The sequence below is a fragment of the Electrophorus electricus genome, chromosome 22, assembly GCF_041902795.1.
Source record: "Electrophorus electricus isolate QZ-2024a chromosome 22, ASM4190279v1, whole genome shotgun sequence".
In the NCBI taxonomy this organism is placed as follows: domain Eukaryota; kingdom Metazoa; phylum Chordata; class Actinopteri; order Gymnotiformes; family Gymnotidae; genus Electrophorus; species Electrophorus electricus.
The window spans coordinates 4,943,904-4,959,863 of record NC_137518.1 but is presented as its reverse complement, the minus strand read 5'-3'; the positions used below and the strand labels follow the sequence as shown (position 1 = coordinate 4,959,863).

Sequence of the window (15,960 nt, the reverse complement as noted above, 5' to 3'; positions counted from 1 at the left end):
GTTACATCCCCACAGTACAGTTATGGATTATTACCAAATAAATTCAACAATGGTGGTTTTAAATCCATAGACAGAATCTTTTTCATTATATAATGTCTGGAGCTATTGTTGAGTCACAACAAGTGTTGCTGGTATATTCTGCCAATGTATTTTATACACTGAGTACGTGCGATTGGTGAGGACAAAGTTCATTGCTTCTGGACAGTCAATGTGCTGACTTATAATGAGAGAGAAATGGGCCCAGATTCAGGCATGGCTGGGTCCGATTCCATTATGTTAACAAGAACTGAAAGGAAGCTTTCTGCAGAGTGCTCCTTTATGTAGATATTGCTATTGATTCAATAAGATTTTCAAGTTCGAGGATGAAGTGAAACAAAGGAATGAGCAGCAGTACCTCGAGAATGACAGTGCAGATGAGTTTGACACACTGGATAATGGCCTCTTGGCTACCAGATATTGTCACCCCTCTTTCTGTAGAGTTGGGAAGAAGGTCTCCGGCCACCTGGACTTGCGCCCCTGTGGTCTGCCAATGAGAGGATGAGCCATCAGCACACATGCATGAAGCAAGCACTACTGGACTGTAGAGAATGTAGGTCAGAGTAGCATGAAAATGGGACGCAAGTGCAAACTATTAATTGCATTACAAAATATGCATTAGGGAAGGCATCTGGCTACATTTTAGTACATGAATCGAGATGCTGACTTTACAGAGTCACTGCCTCAGTGCGTCTCATTTCCTGATACAGGGACCAATGCAATGCACATAGAGCTGCAAAAAGTAGTAATTTGATTATTCATATTCATATTAAATCAACAAAGCAGCTTAAATGTTGTTTGGAAATCAGAGGCTGTAGGAACTCATTCAGCATTTTTAAAATTTTGTTTATTGTTTTTTGTAAAATAACGTAAAACAACACTGCACTTTCTGCATCTTTTTACTTTTTAAAATATTTTTGTGCTTTACTAACTATAAATGAACATGTATCAAGTTTTTCAAAGCTTGTGCTAAATACATCCATAACATAAACCAATTTGGCTTACTATATAAGTAGCATCATTAGTGCTTCAGTAATTTGGAAAGGATAATGTTAGTAAAATAGCTATAATCTTACTCTGTCCAGTCAGCTCCATTTCAAACTATGCTGCTGAACCTTGTCCTCAACACCAGGATATTTTATTTTCAGTTGCTGGAACATTCACATCGTACACATCTTATTTTTGTATATCACATTAAACTTATTTGTCCTCAATTAATAAATGCCTCCAGACCTTGTTTTTTTGTTTTTATTTTGAGCATTCAGGTTAAGACGTAAATTCACACTTAGTTTCATGCCACTTAAAAGGTAAATAGAAAGTCAACCAAGCAAATATCTGTCAACATTTTTATTGTTGGTGTTGTCGATAACGTCGAAAAATTGTTTCAGCTCTAATTGCACATTATAGTTTTTTCCCTTAGCCTAATCCAACAGCTGTTGCACTATTTGAAGGTAGGAGAATCAGTATAGTGAGGGAGCCCTTATGTTGGAACATTAGTGACTTTTTGACCTAGCCAAGGGTACCATATGGGGATCATCTTCACATAATAAATGTGCGTGAGGGTCCCCAGGAGTCACACAAGCCACCAAAGTATGAGATGTCACAGCATGGGGCCATTTCATTCAGAGAAATACACCATCCCACAGTTGGCTCCTTGCTTGTAACCTGTACCTAGTATTATCAGGCCTAGGCAATAAAGAAGCAAGGTTTCTGAAATGAAAAACGTGCACACTATTTAGCTAGTGTGAGCCAGCGATTTCATTCCATCCCCTTGCACAAGTTGCAAAGATGAACCCCTGTATAGTTTGCCTGGCTGGCTTGAAAAATCACAAAAAGAACAACAAAAGCCTTGCTCTCTTAACCAAATCTCCCACCTTCGATTAACATATTGGAAACACACTTCCTGCCTTTCGCCTTCCTCCATTTCCTGCATTAGCGTCCACTCAAAGTTAGCGTGACCAGGCTCTCAGCATTACCTCATCCCTAGGTTGACAGCAGAGAGGCCATAAATATAAAACAAACAGGTGATCACTGGCATCCAGACCCACGAAATATCCAGTGGAGCAATGCTTCTTACTAATCTTATAGAAGAGGCAGACAACGGCAAGGTGGCAAAAAGCCAGGAAGAGGGACGGAGGTGGCACTTACCTCTCTGATCTCTTTGATTTTAGAGCCGCCCTTGCCGATGAGAGAGCCGCACTGGCTGGCAGGAATCACGAGCCTTAATGTGACTGGGGGCTTGCTGGTGACTGTTCCATTAGCCACCAAAGCAACCAGGTCCTGGTGGGAGAGGGCATGGAAGAGCATTTTAAGATGCTCAAGCGCAGGTGCTGCAGACTTTAGTACTGAACGGAAATAAAGAGCTGAGACACGGAACAGTGCTGGATTGTGTGTGGTGAGGCAGGGGGAGGCAGGATCCCATCAACGCTATTTCCCGAAACGCTTAGACAAGTTATAAAAGGTGAGGGAAGTCATGACTTTGGTACGGCCATAGGCAGACACCATACACGGCTAATAAATTAGATTCATCTACGCGTTGGCCCTAAGAATGGCCCATAAATTTGCTCATAGCATTTTACATGTGAAATACTAGATCACTGGTAAATTGTATTTGATGGAAATGACGAGTTGAACAGAACATAGTCATTAAGACAGTCTTGCACATGTCACGGAAAGCTCGCCTCCCACGAGTCCGGTGGTTTGGCTCGCCGCGTGCAGTGGGAGGGTCATGTTCGTAGCAACACCTGCACACACCTGTATTGTTAGTCTTTTGTGTATTTAAACACTTATCGTTGTGTGCAGTGTTGTCGGTTATTGTTGACGTAATGTGTTAATGGTCATGTTAAATGTTCTTCTTGTCATTGTTAAATGTAACCGTGTTTATTGTGTTTGTTCAGTGTTAACCGTGTTACGTTCATTGTTTGTAACACGTGAGTGCCGTCGTCTTTATGTTTCAATTAAATGTTCATCCATGTCAAGGAAGTCTGTGCGTCCTGCTCCACGCCCTTCGGCACTCGGGCAGTCGTTACAGAACAATACAAATTCAAAGCTTTACAGCTGTTTTAGTCATATCACATCACCGTAACTAACATTTATTGAGATCTGTATCCTCTTTAATGCATCAAAGAACTCTAGAACCTGTTCAAATCAATTATAGGTAAGTCAGAGAATAAGCCTGGACTGAACCTTCCAAAATTAGATCATTCCATAAGTTTTAGATGAATTTTGTACAACAAGACCTTGTGCATCCCCATTTCATACTTCCAAGGGGCTTCTTTCACATCATCACAATTTAATCAATCCCTGCTATTCACAATTTAATCAATTCCTACAATTCACAATTTGCAAATCGATGTGGCCTGCCGACAAAAGGTTACCAGCAAATTGAAAAAGTTGAGCCAGGCCCATGGCTGAGCTCCCATCGATTTCCTCCATCAGATTATGGACAGCATTTACCCATCTCACATTTTGTGTTGCTTTTGAGGCTATATTTGATGTACCCACTGGCTTCAGAACCACTCAAGAATGCAGCTAATGGGACCGGAGTCAGCCACTCATCCAATCAGCAGTCTTAAAGAGCAACAGCAACAGCCGTTTAGCCCCACCTCCCTTCTCTGTGCTTTTTTTGGATTCTGAGGTAACTGCCACTGGTCATAATCATACAACCATGGGTGAGCCAGTTCTGGAAAGATGGTACATTAGCAGCTCAGGATGCAGCCCAATGGCTGACAGTGACAGCACCAGACTCACCCATTAGTACTGCTATTCATCCATATATGTATGAGCCTGCATCTAGTTTTTAGTTCCTATTTTCTTTAGTTTAATTTTTAATTTTTGGTTTCTAGGGAACATTTTACAAATATTGCTAAAGGTCATCCTCACTCTCTTATCCACAAAAAAGACTACAGGGATGACATAGCTAGCTAGCTACATAAAGTAGCTGCAGTAACAGACCAGCTAGTCGTAACTTGCTACAATAATGTCCTTTCTTCTCTAGACAAATGCCATTTTTTGAAATCACATCATTTTGTGAGAAAATGACTTGACAAACTAATCTGGTTAAGTATGTTCACTTGGCTTATAAAGGGCTCGATAAAGCTACCTATGTGGGCAGGTTGAGTAGTTTTAAGCCATGCTTTTTGGTCTTACATCATGGTCTGACATCATGGCACTTGACTTTAACCCAAAGCAATTCATCTTCTCTTCAGACATCTACTGACAAAGAGACAATTCTCTTGTCTACAGTCATAAATGTTCTATAGAATACACAATAAACTACCACATGATATTTTTGTTACATTTTCTGTTGTTTTGTTGCTGTTGCCCTTTCAGTGAGACAGGAGAAATAGCGAATGTGGCTCGAGAACAGCAGTCGAGGGCACCTTTCACTGCCATTCTCCAGCCACAGAGAGCAATAGGAGCTGATGTCCATTAGTTAGCTGGTGTAATTTCGGAGGCTCTTTCTTTAATTAAGCTGGCAATAAATATCAGTCTCGAGTCGTGGGCCGCCGTTGCTGCAATCAATTAGAGGGGGGCTGCACTCTTGCTGGGGTTTAAAATGTAAATAGTGGCTGGCTGATGTGGCGGCCGCCACCAGCTCACGCTCAGGCTACGTGGATGGAATCGTTATGAGTTGATGGTCTGCCTCCAGACGTCACCTGACAAAGGGATTTCTTTCTGTTTGTGTTGACAGAGGGCCTGTCTGTGGAGACTCTGCCTTTTGCATTCCTTCAGAGTGCACTCCAAAAACCTCCCGAGAACGGACAGGGAATGAGAGGGAAGGAAAGGAGGGGTCCTCATCTGCCTCTGAAAATACAGTGGCCTTTGGAAAATATGCAGGAGATGAATATCTGAATGCGTGAATGAGTGATACATTATCTCTTCCCTGTCTCTCTCTCTCTCTCTCTCTCTCTCTCTCTCTCTCTAGCTCTTGCTCTCACTCCCTGTTTCTCCCTCTCTATATCTCTTTTGCTAGAGAATTTATACTTTCACCTCTGCCCATATCAGTCTCTCCTCCGCTGAGTCAGGAGTCTCCTTCTGGTTTAAATTTGGATATATGCTTTATGTCATAATAGACATGAAGAGCACATCTCCCCCCTCAGTATCATTTGAAATACTAGCAAGATGTTCAGGCCCAGTAATCCACTTCTTCTCCTGATCTACTGTTCTCAGTTCGACGAATGATAAATCAGCAGTTGTGATGTTAACCTCCACAGGTCCATGCTTTATCTTATAAGGTGCACTGCCCGTGCATGCCGACGGAGACCTGGGATTTAATCCCTGGTACTTTACAGGCTTAATGTGGAATTGCTGAAAAATTGTCACAGCCCACACAGGATAAGTGCTGAGTTCTTAAAAGCAACCAAGGTAAACACGCTCCGTTGTATGTTTCCCTGGTTGCATTGTTATTTGACCTGCTGTGTTTTATGACTCTCTGAAGGCAGTTTTGTAAAAGACCTGTGTTAAACGAGAGGTCCACTTCTCAGAATTTTCTCAACCTGTCCTTATTCCTTACTTCTTCTTCTTCTTTAGTTATAACATGCTAGCACACATGTCTAATAAAGAGAAGGAACAGAACCAGAGGCAGTAGTTTGGTCTCATACACTTCCATTAGCCAAGCCATCCAACCTCTTTTCCAGTATCATCCTCACTTGCCCACTGAATCGCAAGGCAGATAATGTTGTAACATTACAAAGTCAACCTCAATTCCATTAAGATTCACCAGTAGTTGAGGGCATAGCTCATGTGGCCAGAAATCGGTGCGATTGTTTTGTGTATGTTTTTTTTTTTAACACCAGCTTTTTTCTCCTCCTCTATACAAAAACACGAAAGGAGGCAAGTTCCGGATAGCTGGCTAACGAGTGGCGCCCTGCCATAAATGAAGTAACGGGTTTTGGTTTGAGTGCGTGGATTGGCAAGGCAAGGTTGACACAAAAGTTGATGCAGAGGAGTCATTAGTGGCCCATCGGGGCCCATCAGGGTGCCTCGTTTTGTATGTAGGCTGATGGAGGAAAAGCATGGAGCGTTAAGTGGCCCTTGGGCATCGCTCCACGGAGGACTGCATGCATCTGCATGTGTATGGGAGGAGTCTGTGTAACTGTGTGTTTCCAGCAAGCGTAATTTACCTGTGGTGACTTTGTACTCGTATTGTTGCGGGAGGGTCTCTGCAATGACATGCTACTACTAGGAATCTCTTTCGTGGGGTGACTTTGTGTTCACCTTGAACATGGTACCCTATAACATGGTCCTCTGATTATACGCAACAGCGGAGCAGTCATGAGAGTGGGTGTCAGGCACATCTCCTGTCATGAGCCTTTATTTGTGTGATATTAAATATCCATGTGCCTCATAATGTAATTTCAGAGTGCTTATTTATAGCTAAAGTACACTGCAATTTGTGTGTGTGTGTGTGTGTGTGTGTGTGTGTGTTTGCGTGTGTGTTCTCACCTCCTCAAGCTTTATCGTGATCATAGTAAACGCTCGGAACACACACTCTGTCGGGCCAGTGATGGTGATGATGCGCTCGGGGCACGAGCCCTCTGAGATGTTGACGCGTGCACTGCTCTGTTAGGACAGACAGATCAGGAAGACGAGAAGTCAATGGCAACGATGGACACAGTAAAAGAAACAGCCACAGACAGACTGAAGGTTGATGGCCACTATTTCAACGGCTCATCTAGATCTGTGTCTCTCTCACTCCCTTTCCCCTTCTCTGTGTCCCCCCTTTTCTTCAGAGAACTGGTGTGGCTGGTATCTTTCTGAATCTCTTAGCTTTGTTTAGAGAAGCACAGAACAGGCTCCTGAGCACTGAAATATAAATATGTATCTAGAAGTAGGGCTGTAAACAGTGTGTGTGTGTGTGTGTGTGTGTGTGTGTGTGTGTGTGTGTGTGTGTGTGTGTGTGTGTGTGTGTGTGAGTATGCATGATCACGCAGTATGTAATAAAATACAGCATTTTTTGTGTTCTCCACTCTCATTTATGTGTGTGTGTACGTGAGCAACACAGAGACATCCTGTGTACTAATATTTTTAAAAATAGACGACAGTGTGAGGTGTGTATAAATGTGTATTTGTGCGAGTGTATATATGTTTTTTTCCCCTGTGTGTACACTCAACTGACTCATTCTCCAGCTTCAGGAGAGTGTGTGATGGACGGCTAAAGAAAGTCCCGTGTTGGGCTGGCCCACATGAGTCATCCTCCTGTAGGTCCCATGCCATCTCCCTCCTTTAACACCGATTGCCATCGATCACACTTCCGCACGCGTCCACACGCTCATGCAAAGCCCTACCCCCATCCATACATCACAGCAGCTCTCCACATAAATGCCACAGGAGATTCTGGTTTCATAATCCATAACCAGTCCTAACCTGTAGATTTCGAACTAAAACGCAATGGGTCAACGCCTTAGGATTTCTCACTTTGGGGCTGCGTATCCTTCCAAAACCTGGTTGCCAAATCCCACAGCATGCAGCGTTTGAGGTTTCTCAGTGCACCTCTGCTTCTGCCTCTCTTTGTTTATGATAGTGGCAAATGAAGAGCTTCCAAACGCTTTTCTCAAGACAGAGATGACTACAAAAGATCTCACATAAACAACAGTGGCTTTACAAATCTCTACTACCGCCTTTAAGAAATAGCTTCATTTAAGGATTCGGCAATGAGACAATTCCATAGCCAAGTCTGCACCCACATGAATGCAATCATTCCAGGTTCCTCCACCGTTGCCATTTTGATTACTGTTATGTCTCAGCACTCGGTGCTGATGGCTATTTCTCGCTTATAGCTCATCGCAAGTGAAGGGATTTTTATCTTTCCAATCTGAGACACTCCGATCAGAGTTACACTAAAAGGGGTCGGCGGTGAGGAACTGCTAAGTCGCAGCAGCTGGAAACGCTGAACACACCCACCCACACACACACAAATACACAAGCACCGGTAGTGGGCCGGAGGGGACAGACACAGGAATAGCCACATGAGCACGCCTTTTGATGTCGCCTGTGACCCCCGCACGACCCCGCGCTGCCTCTCAACCAGCAAATGATGCCTACCCCTTGCACCTGCTCTTGGGCGTACGTCCCCTCAGACGCCAATTAGGCACGCGCGAGAGAGAGAAAGGAAGGGTCTGTTCTGCATCGTGTGTTAGGGAGACGAAAAGCAGCAGCCTTCATTCGGCGGCAGGAAACGCATGTCTGTCGGGAGCTTTATTGCGCTGGCTGGCTGCTAGAGCGAGAGCGAAGCGAGAGCAAGCCAGGGAAACTGCTAGAGAAGAGCTACACATCAGTGTCTTTATGGCTGAAATAAAAAGGCTTTTTTCACGTGCGAAGGCATTGCACGCACACACACACCTGAGCTCTCTCCGTCTCCGGGTGACATTCTTTTGTGGCAGCAGCCTTGAAATACCAACATCCCCATTTAGCAGGTGTTAATGAATTTATATTGTGTTCAGTGTGGGCGCGCATGTGTGTCTGTGCGTGTCTGGAGCCCTTGAGATGAAAAATCTCATTTATATTTATGTTCTTCTCCTCTCGCATTGTCTTGTCAGCATACAGATGTGGAATGATGTAAGATTTGTTTCTTTTTTCAGTCTGCTTGGGACCACCGCTGTGTTAAGCTTTAATGCGTTGGTGTGCCAGGCCAGCTTCAAATACATAGCATTTCCTGTTTGATATGTTTGAAGCATAATGCAGGCTATACATACAAAACAACAGTGTTTATATTGTGTGTGTGTGTGTGTATGTATACATAAAATATGTATTCTCTAGGTACAGTATCTCGTACCTCCTCTCGTATCCTCTTGACTGTTTCTCCTTTCTGTGAAAAAAGAGCAAAAATAATTTTAAATTCCACTTTTGGCACATCCTGCTACCCACCAGGCCGTCGCTGAGGTATTCATCTAAGTAACCCATGTATGTGCTCGACTCCGATACCCAGTAGCATGCATTTTGTATGAACAGGTCCCAGAGGAGCCCCTTCAACCACTGATGTCCCGCCCACTGGTGCCAATCAATAGCTCTCCAAGCACTTATAATAGGCAGTCTCTTTTCTGTCTTTCAGGAAGAAAGGGCGGTGCCCAACTATGGGAGCAGAAGTGCATTCCTGTCCCCCTTCTCCGTTGTCTTTCCACCTGAATAGAGTAGCGTAAGGGTTGATTGCGTTTTATGAGTGAGGGCCACGCCTTCAGTTTGTGGACTGTGGCTTGAGGAGTGAATGAAAAACCACAGAAGTGGGAAAGAAGTCATTTGCCGAGCTTCCTATGTGCGTTCTCCTTACACTCAAGATATTGCATCATTCCGCTGAGCTGGAGTGCTTTAACACAAAACACGAGGCTTTCTGTGTTACATCCTTACACACTTGCTCACTTATAAACGTGACTTATTTTCATTTTTGAGTCTTCCTAATGCCTGGTGCATACCTGACGTGTTGCAAGAGGCACGAGAGTCCGCCTGGCCGAAATGATGTCACACGCCCCTCTGTGCGGTATCGGCCCGTCTGGCGCAAATTTTTTGCAACTTCCTGGCAGCGTGGATGTCAAGCAATAAAATGTAGAATTTTGAAGAGAGGCGGATGGCAGAAATTAGAAAGTAGAGACACCTTTTATGACTCCTCGGCGAGAGACTATCGAGACATGCAGATGGCTCGGAGTTCTTGGAAAGGAATTGCATTGACAGCCAGTCTCCCAGACAGTTTGACAGGGCTGGAGTGGGTACTGGCATGCTGAACGAAGGGACAAATTTGATGCAATAGATCACCACAGCACTGGGCAGACGTGAAAATATTTAAAATGCATTTCATCATCGGTTTGGCGAACTGGCATTACCAGAAGGTTATACTCTCCCTTCTGTCGACTTCCTTTGTTTATTAGTCCCAGAGATAATCTCTTTTTCTGTTTGCCTCTTTTAACAGTAGCAACATGTACAACTCCAGCAGCAGATCTTCAATCGCGTTCGTTTTCTAATAAACAATTCCGTGCTCACCCACTTTGTGCAGTTTAAAATGGTATTTTAAAAATAGGGGGATATCGCAGAGAATAGGAGAAAGTACCGCAATTGAGTAAGCCTATGAAACAGTTGTGGAGATCTTGCAACCCTCAGTGCGGAAAGTGTGATGCCGTCTTAACATATGCCACGCGTATGCATCTAGCAGTAAAGTTAGGTTTCTACCTGTCTTATTGTCTTTGGAGCTATGAAAAAAATAACGTATTTGCGATGTAAAAACGATGTGCTTTCTATGTTGACCCCGTGCCGTGTTGCCTCGCGCGGTCGTGCGCTCGGCGCTTCGTGAGAATGGTACGCCTCTACGGGCAATATGTGACCCCTCTGTGGGAGATTATCGAGATTGTCTAATGCCTCGAAATCCACGGAAGGTTTCTAGTGTAAAAAGAGGCAGTTTGTTATAAGACATACAAAAACATCGATCCGTCTACATGCCATCCTCTCCTGCCGTTCTTCCTCAAGCTGTTGAATACTGTGGTCAGTCACTTTTACTGCATTTTTCATCTACGCTGCAAAAGTATAACTCAGGCTTAAATCTGCTACTTTTACTCATGGCCCATCCACACGCACTGCAACCACAAGTGTAGCTCTGATCCGCTGGGTGACAACCGACGGCAAGTTGTCACCGGTCGACTCAAGAGGTAAACCACGCGAACGCATTTCTAACGATCGCAAAGCTTGTACATGCCACCCACACGGTCGCCAATTCAGACCGGAGAAACACGGGAGTACCCGCACGAGGCCTTCTGTTCATTTTCATTTGCCGCAAGATGAGTGTTGAGGTAGAAGAGAAGAGAAGCGTGTCAGCGTGGACGGTGTTCGGACGTGATTGAGCATTAAAGTATCACCATTTCAGAAATGTCACTCGGCTGCCTGGAGAGGCTGACATATAATTAAGATCGCCAAGGAGAGAGCCTAAGATTCAGATTAGCCCTTGTCTTGTTGGCTGACGGGGGCGAGGGTGAGATTTCGGTCAGACAAGCCACATGTAACAGCACGTTTTAGTTAGAGAAAATAACTCGGAAAAAAACACTGGTTACATTGGCTGCTTATAATGTAGCTCCACATTCTTGAATTAGACATGCTTGTCTGTTTGTCTCAACTTGTTTCTTAAGTCAGTAGTCATTCCATGTGGGGTGAAATCTTGTGTGTCCTATTTTATGTCCTTCTTGTGGGTGTAGGAGTAGAAGACACAGGTGTCGGTCAAGTGTTCAGTTCTGGAGACCACAGTAAGTCAGTCTTGCTCAGCTTAACAGGTGCCTGTTGGCCGTTGTCTGTGCTGCATCACCATCCAGCTCCCAGTGTACTGGTGTAGAGGTGTGAGTGTGTGTGAGTGTATTTAAGAAGGTAAAACTATGGTGAAAGGCCAGGGACCTATTATCAGGCTAGATCTGAAGAATGAGCCTCTGCCTTACAAAGTGAGTCCCAGTAGGCCAAGGAAATGCTAGTGTATGGTGTGTGTTTACATGCAGTTACACACTCGTGAGTGTGACTGCTGCAGGACCTATAGTTAGCTAACGGGGCAAAGCTCAAAGCAGTGGTACAAACACACACACGCACACACACACACACACACGCACGCATACACAAATACACACACGCATGCGCGGACACACACAGCATGCACACACTGCATGTTAATGATGATGGGTTTTGCTGGTATGAAATCTCCACAGACGGCTCCAGTCGAACAGCCTTCAGGGATAAACAGTGTCAGTGTAGGGTATTAAACAGTATGAGATGGGAAATGCGACCGGTTCCCATCATTACTGTGTGCATGGCATCTCTGCCAAAATTAGCTGAGCAGTTTGCTATCAAAAATCTTAATAGTCAATCACTGTGATTATTTTTTAGATGAAAGATTTATAACCTTAGGGCTCCAAAGAAACTACACGTGCACAATTTGGTGGGAAAACTGGATGACAATAAAGGAACATGGTGTCAGCACAGAAATATCATGCAAATATTTGCAAACAAAGGGAGACAGAGATACTCACCTTGCCTATGATGCTCCCCACCTCCTGCAGAAACAGAAAATAACAAATAAAACACAGGCCAAATGTCAGGTTATTGATTGGCACGCTCCTCACTGGACATCCGTCCACAGGGAGTAGACCCGCTAGCCATCTCAGAGCTGGCCCTAGCCTTCATAGATAGAACAAACCCAGCTGATCACTACCGGACCAGGCTGTGGCTGCCCAAGCTCCCCCTGAGGAAAACTGGTCACGCCCTCATCAAATTTCACTAATTCGGTTCTAGGATCTCTGTGCGCTAGAGATGGCGGTGCACTCACTGTTAGGAGCAGTACTGAGATCTGAGTAAGACAATGGAATACGTGGACCAATGAGACATTTCCTTTCAGCAAATTATTTTCTATTAATTGTGAGCAAAACCATAAAAGCATCCATGATCAGTTTCAATGATGAGTCACTGTTTTCAAGTTATCCTTCAGTAGTCATTGGATTCAAAATCCATGATTAGTATAATTTTCCAATCTTGTCAAATCAGAGAGCAATTATATGCCTATTTTGGATTCTTGTCAAGGATTTTGCAGTTTCATTGGAAGGTCAGGAACTCATTCTCAAAGCATTAAACCCCACTTCTAAAGTTTCTTGTCAGAGATTCTTTATGCATACAAAACAGAACACAATATGCCGAAAGTGACATTTCAGCTGAATGATATATGAATTTTAATCTGCACAGCAATAATTTATGTGATGATTTATTAACAATTTCCAGTGTACACAGACATTTCATGACAGTTAAAGACTTATTCATTACATTCAGATAGAAAATGGAACATTAAAAGGGCCAGTATTTAAATCAACTACTTATGGGTGGTTCATGGTCTGGGGAAAATACATGGAAAATCTATTCTAACTCTGTCGAATCTCATGGCCGGTTTACTTAACGGCCCAGATGTCCCAGTAATGAGGGCCAGTAGACCGATCTCTTTGGACTGCTTCCTGAAAGCCAGTAGTATACTTCACCCAAATATGCTACATTGGCTTACAATGAATGAAAACTAGTGATCAGTTAGCATGATCTGATTTGCATAGCCACAATGGTTAAACAATCATGAAAAATCCATTAGGGTTAATACTGAAGGCTGAGGTTCCCAAAGACATCACAACAGCAGGATTAAGTTGAGTATCACATGGATTCATTTTGGTTTTGGGTCAAGTGTACAACATGTGAAGTTTCTATTGTTAGATGCTTCTATTTCAGGATGAGGTGTGAGTGTAGCTGTGTGTGTGGGTGTGTGTGTGTGTGTGTTTGTGTGTCCCACCTTGCCGTGCATGAGCAACCTGAGGGTGAGAGTGACGTTCATGCCCCCTTCTCCAAAATCCTGCTCACAGTTCATTCTGGCTGTGCAGTCTGGCCCAGGGAGTCGCATGAAAGAAGCTCTGAAGATGATGGTGGTGTCGGTGGGGGAGGGGGAGGGGGGGGCAGGGAACTCAGGCTCTTTCTCCTTCCTCTCACAACCCTTGGGGAAACACAGGAAGAAAAGGCAGATCGTACTTAGCATCATACTCTGGGTTCTTTAAAAGGGGAGGGCTCGTGGAGGAATCCTTTCAACGACGGAAACATCATGCATCGTTATCCGTTTTTATTAGCATCGTTCGTCCTTTTAACAAAAGGTCAGTACTTCTGAGCAGAAACGTTATGCATTCGTCTTTTTTTCTGGGTAACAAATGGAGGGAAACCAATTATTTAATGCTCATAAGCCCAGACAGCAATTTGATAGCAGCACTCCACCCCAATGCTGTATCTTTTAAACAGAGAGGATGGCGTAAGGAAGAAACCAGGGCTCTTACTTTCAAAGCAATGTTTAAGGAAAGGGTATCATTTGTCTTCAAGAGGCCCTTGATGAGAGGCATGGCGATATATGTGCCAGCCGTTATTTGACTGATGTTAAATAAAGATACAGATAGCACACGATCATAACAATGTAAGAGACAGCTGACAGATATAATGAGGCATTTAGTTGCACAATAGCACTGTGAAGCACAGGCCTCTTCAAATAAAGCTTTATCATTTTGACTGCATTCCACACCTCCCCCCATCCCCAAAGTAAAATGGCAGTTGGTGAAGGGTTTGGCTGGTGAGGCTGTTCCAGACATTTCTGTACCCATGTGCTGCTTTGTGTCCTGTCAACAGTTCTGGCACTTGGAGAAAGTGTGCAATAAGACATGCTGAGATCAGGGAATTGCGTCCCACTTGTGAGGTAATTGCAGGTCATATCTACATTAGCTGTTTTCTCTCAAAGACACCTCAAGAAGGCTTCAGAGACTGGCTACTTTTAAAAGCGGCGTCTAAAGTAAACAGAAATATACCCATCCATATACCCATCTAAATTGCCCAAAATGAATAGTCAATAAGGGACAGTGCCTTAGGGGATGTATTATCATATTTGTTATGCTAAAAGTCAAATGTCTTATTTGGAAAAGAAAAACAGAAAGCGTAATGGATGAGTACACACAGGGCATACACAACGGGTGGAGGCAGGCATGGTTTAAAAAAAAAAAAAAAAAAGAAAACTTGTAAAATGTAAAAGGCAAAAATCCATCTAGCACACTCCACCTGACCATTTCAACCAGACTGAGCCTTGAAATGTTTTAATGTCATTGAGAGAATTAACTGCCAAGTCAGTTAAAGGCTCAGGGCAGAATTAAATAGGCTCTTGGCATCAATGTACTACTTTTGGGGGATGCTTGGGAGAAAAGGCAAGGACGACAGGCCTCTCGGCAGACGTCGCGTGTCAGAGCCACGACGTCGCTGCATGCTAATGAGCACCTCGCTTGGTTTTGCTCTTTGGGCGCCTAAAGGAGGAAGCTCCCTCATCCGCCCCTTGCCGCATCGCAAAACCCTAGGACACGGGGAACGTGGGAAGATGCTACGAGCTTCGTTAATTGTAGCCTCTGTCATTGCAGCCTACTCAGGCACAAGGCACCACCTATTTTGGGGGTTTGGGAGGGTGGCGATGCCGCGCGTTTTCATGTCTGGCAGAACTCCAAAATGTAGGTCACAAATCTAACACCAGCTCAGGCGTGAAGAAAGAGACGAGTGTCAGTCACATCAGGTGGATTTCTAATGAGGTCTGCCTGTCTGAGCATGAAGTGGGCGGGGTTAACAAACTGTTGCTTGACTTGTCATGTCTGGGGGTGGGGACTGGTGGCTTCTGTAGACTACAGCCTTCGTTCCCTTCATATGTGTCTCTTTATAGCTTCGCTGCTGCTCGCCAGACCAATTACAGCAGCATTCTGCTGGAGCGTCTGAACAGGGAGGCGTGGAGAGATACAGGGCCCTGAGGGTCACACTCAGGCAGTGCTGGCGACTCTTAAGCCCAGAGCGAAGGAACATCTGGCTCTGCTTCTATGTCCCTAATTGACATGAAGCTCCCTGACTCGACTTTTCATTCTGGAGTGATAAAGCACTGGGCCTTTTTGGATATGCTGCGATTAAAACCACCATCAGGGTGTCCTGTTGTGACAGAGACACGACCGAGGGTGGGTAAGCTGACAGCAGCCCTCGCTCACACGCCTGTGTGAGCATAGCAACCATGGTGGGATGTCGGCGAGGGCGGACGCGATTAGCAACCAGCTGTCATGGCCACAAGATCTGGTCCGATTGGCCCGAAACTGAATTTCTTGTGTGAGCTGTGAACGCCGAGACCTGTACCTCGCTCCAAAATTTATGATGGTTGATCGATATCAGATTTTCCAGTGGCATGTTACATCTTTTCAGTTGGCATGGCATGGCATTAGCTGAATATTCCCAGTCCAGCCACACGCAGGTGCTTAAGATCGAAGTGGCCTTTCACACGAGATTCCTGGTTCACCACACTTAGACCAAGTAACAAAAGTGGCGAGTCCTTTAGGAGCTTGAGTTTGCAGGCAGCTCAGGGCAAAGCGGAGTGCTAACGTTTGCATG

General features: G+C 44.4%; 1 protein-coding gene across 6 annotated transcripts in view; it reads right to left on the bottom strand.

The window, feature by feature from the left end:
- pcbp4 (poly(rC) binding protein 4) overlaps positions 1 to 15,960 on the bottom strand; it is a 59,355-nt gene that overhangs the window by 16,808 nt on the left and 26,587 nt on the right. For all 6 annotated transcript variants that reach the window (XM_035520219.2, XM_035520218.2, XM_035520220.2 and 3 more), the window contains 6 exons: positions 13,316 to 13,513; positions 12,024 to 12,047; positions 8,813 to 8,845; positions 6,484 to 6,600; positions 2,185 to 2,316; positions 395 to 523 (listed from right to left, as the gene is read on the bottom strand). In XM_035520219.2, the coding sequence (XP_035376112.1) occupies positions 395 to 523; positions 2,185 to 2,316; positions 6,484 to 6,600; positions 8,813 to 8,845; positions 12,024 to 12,047; positions 13,316 to 13,423 (543 nt within the window). In that variant the 5' untranslated portion in view covers positions 13,424 to 13,513. Of the gene's footprint in view, positions 1 to 394; positions 524 to 2,184; positions 2,317 to 6,483; positions 6,601 to 8,812; positions 8,846 to 12,023; positions 12,048 to 13,315; positions 13,514 to 15,960 lie in introns of those variants that run through there.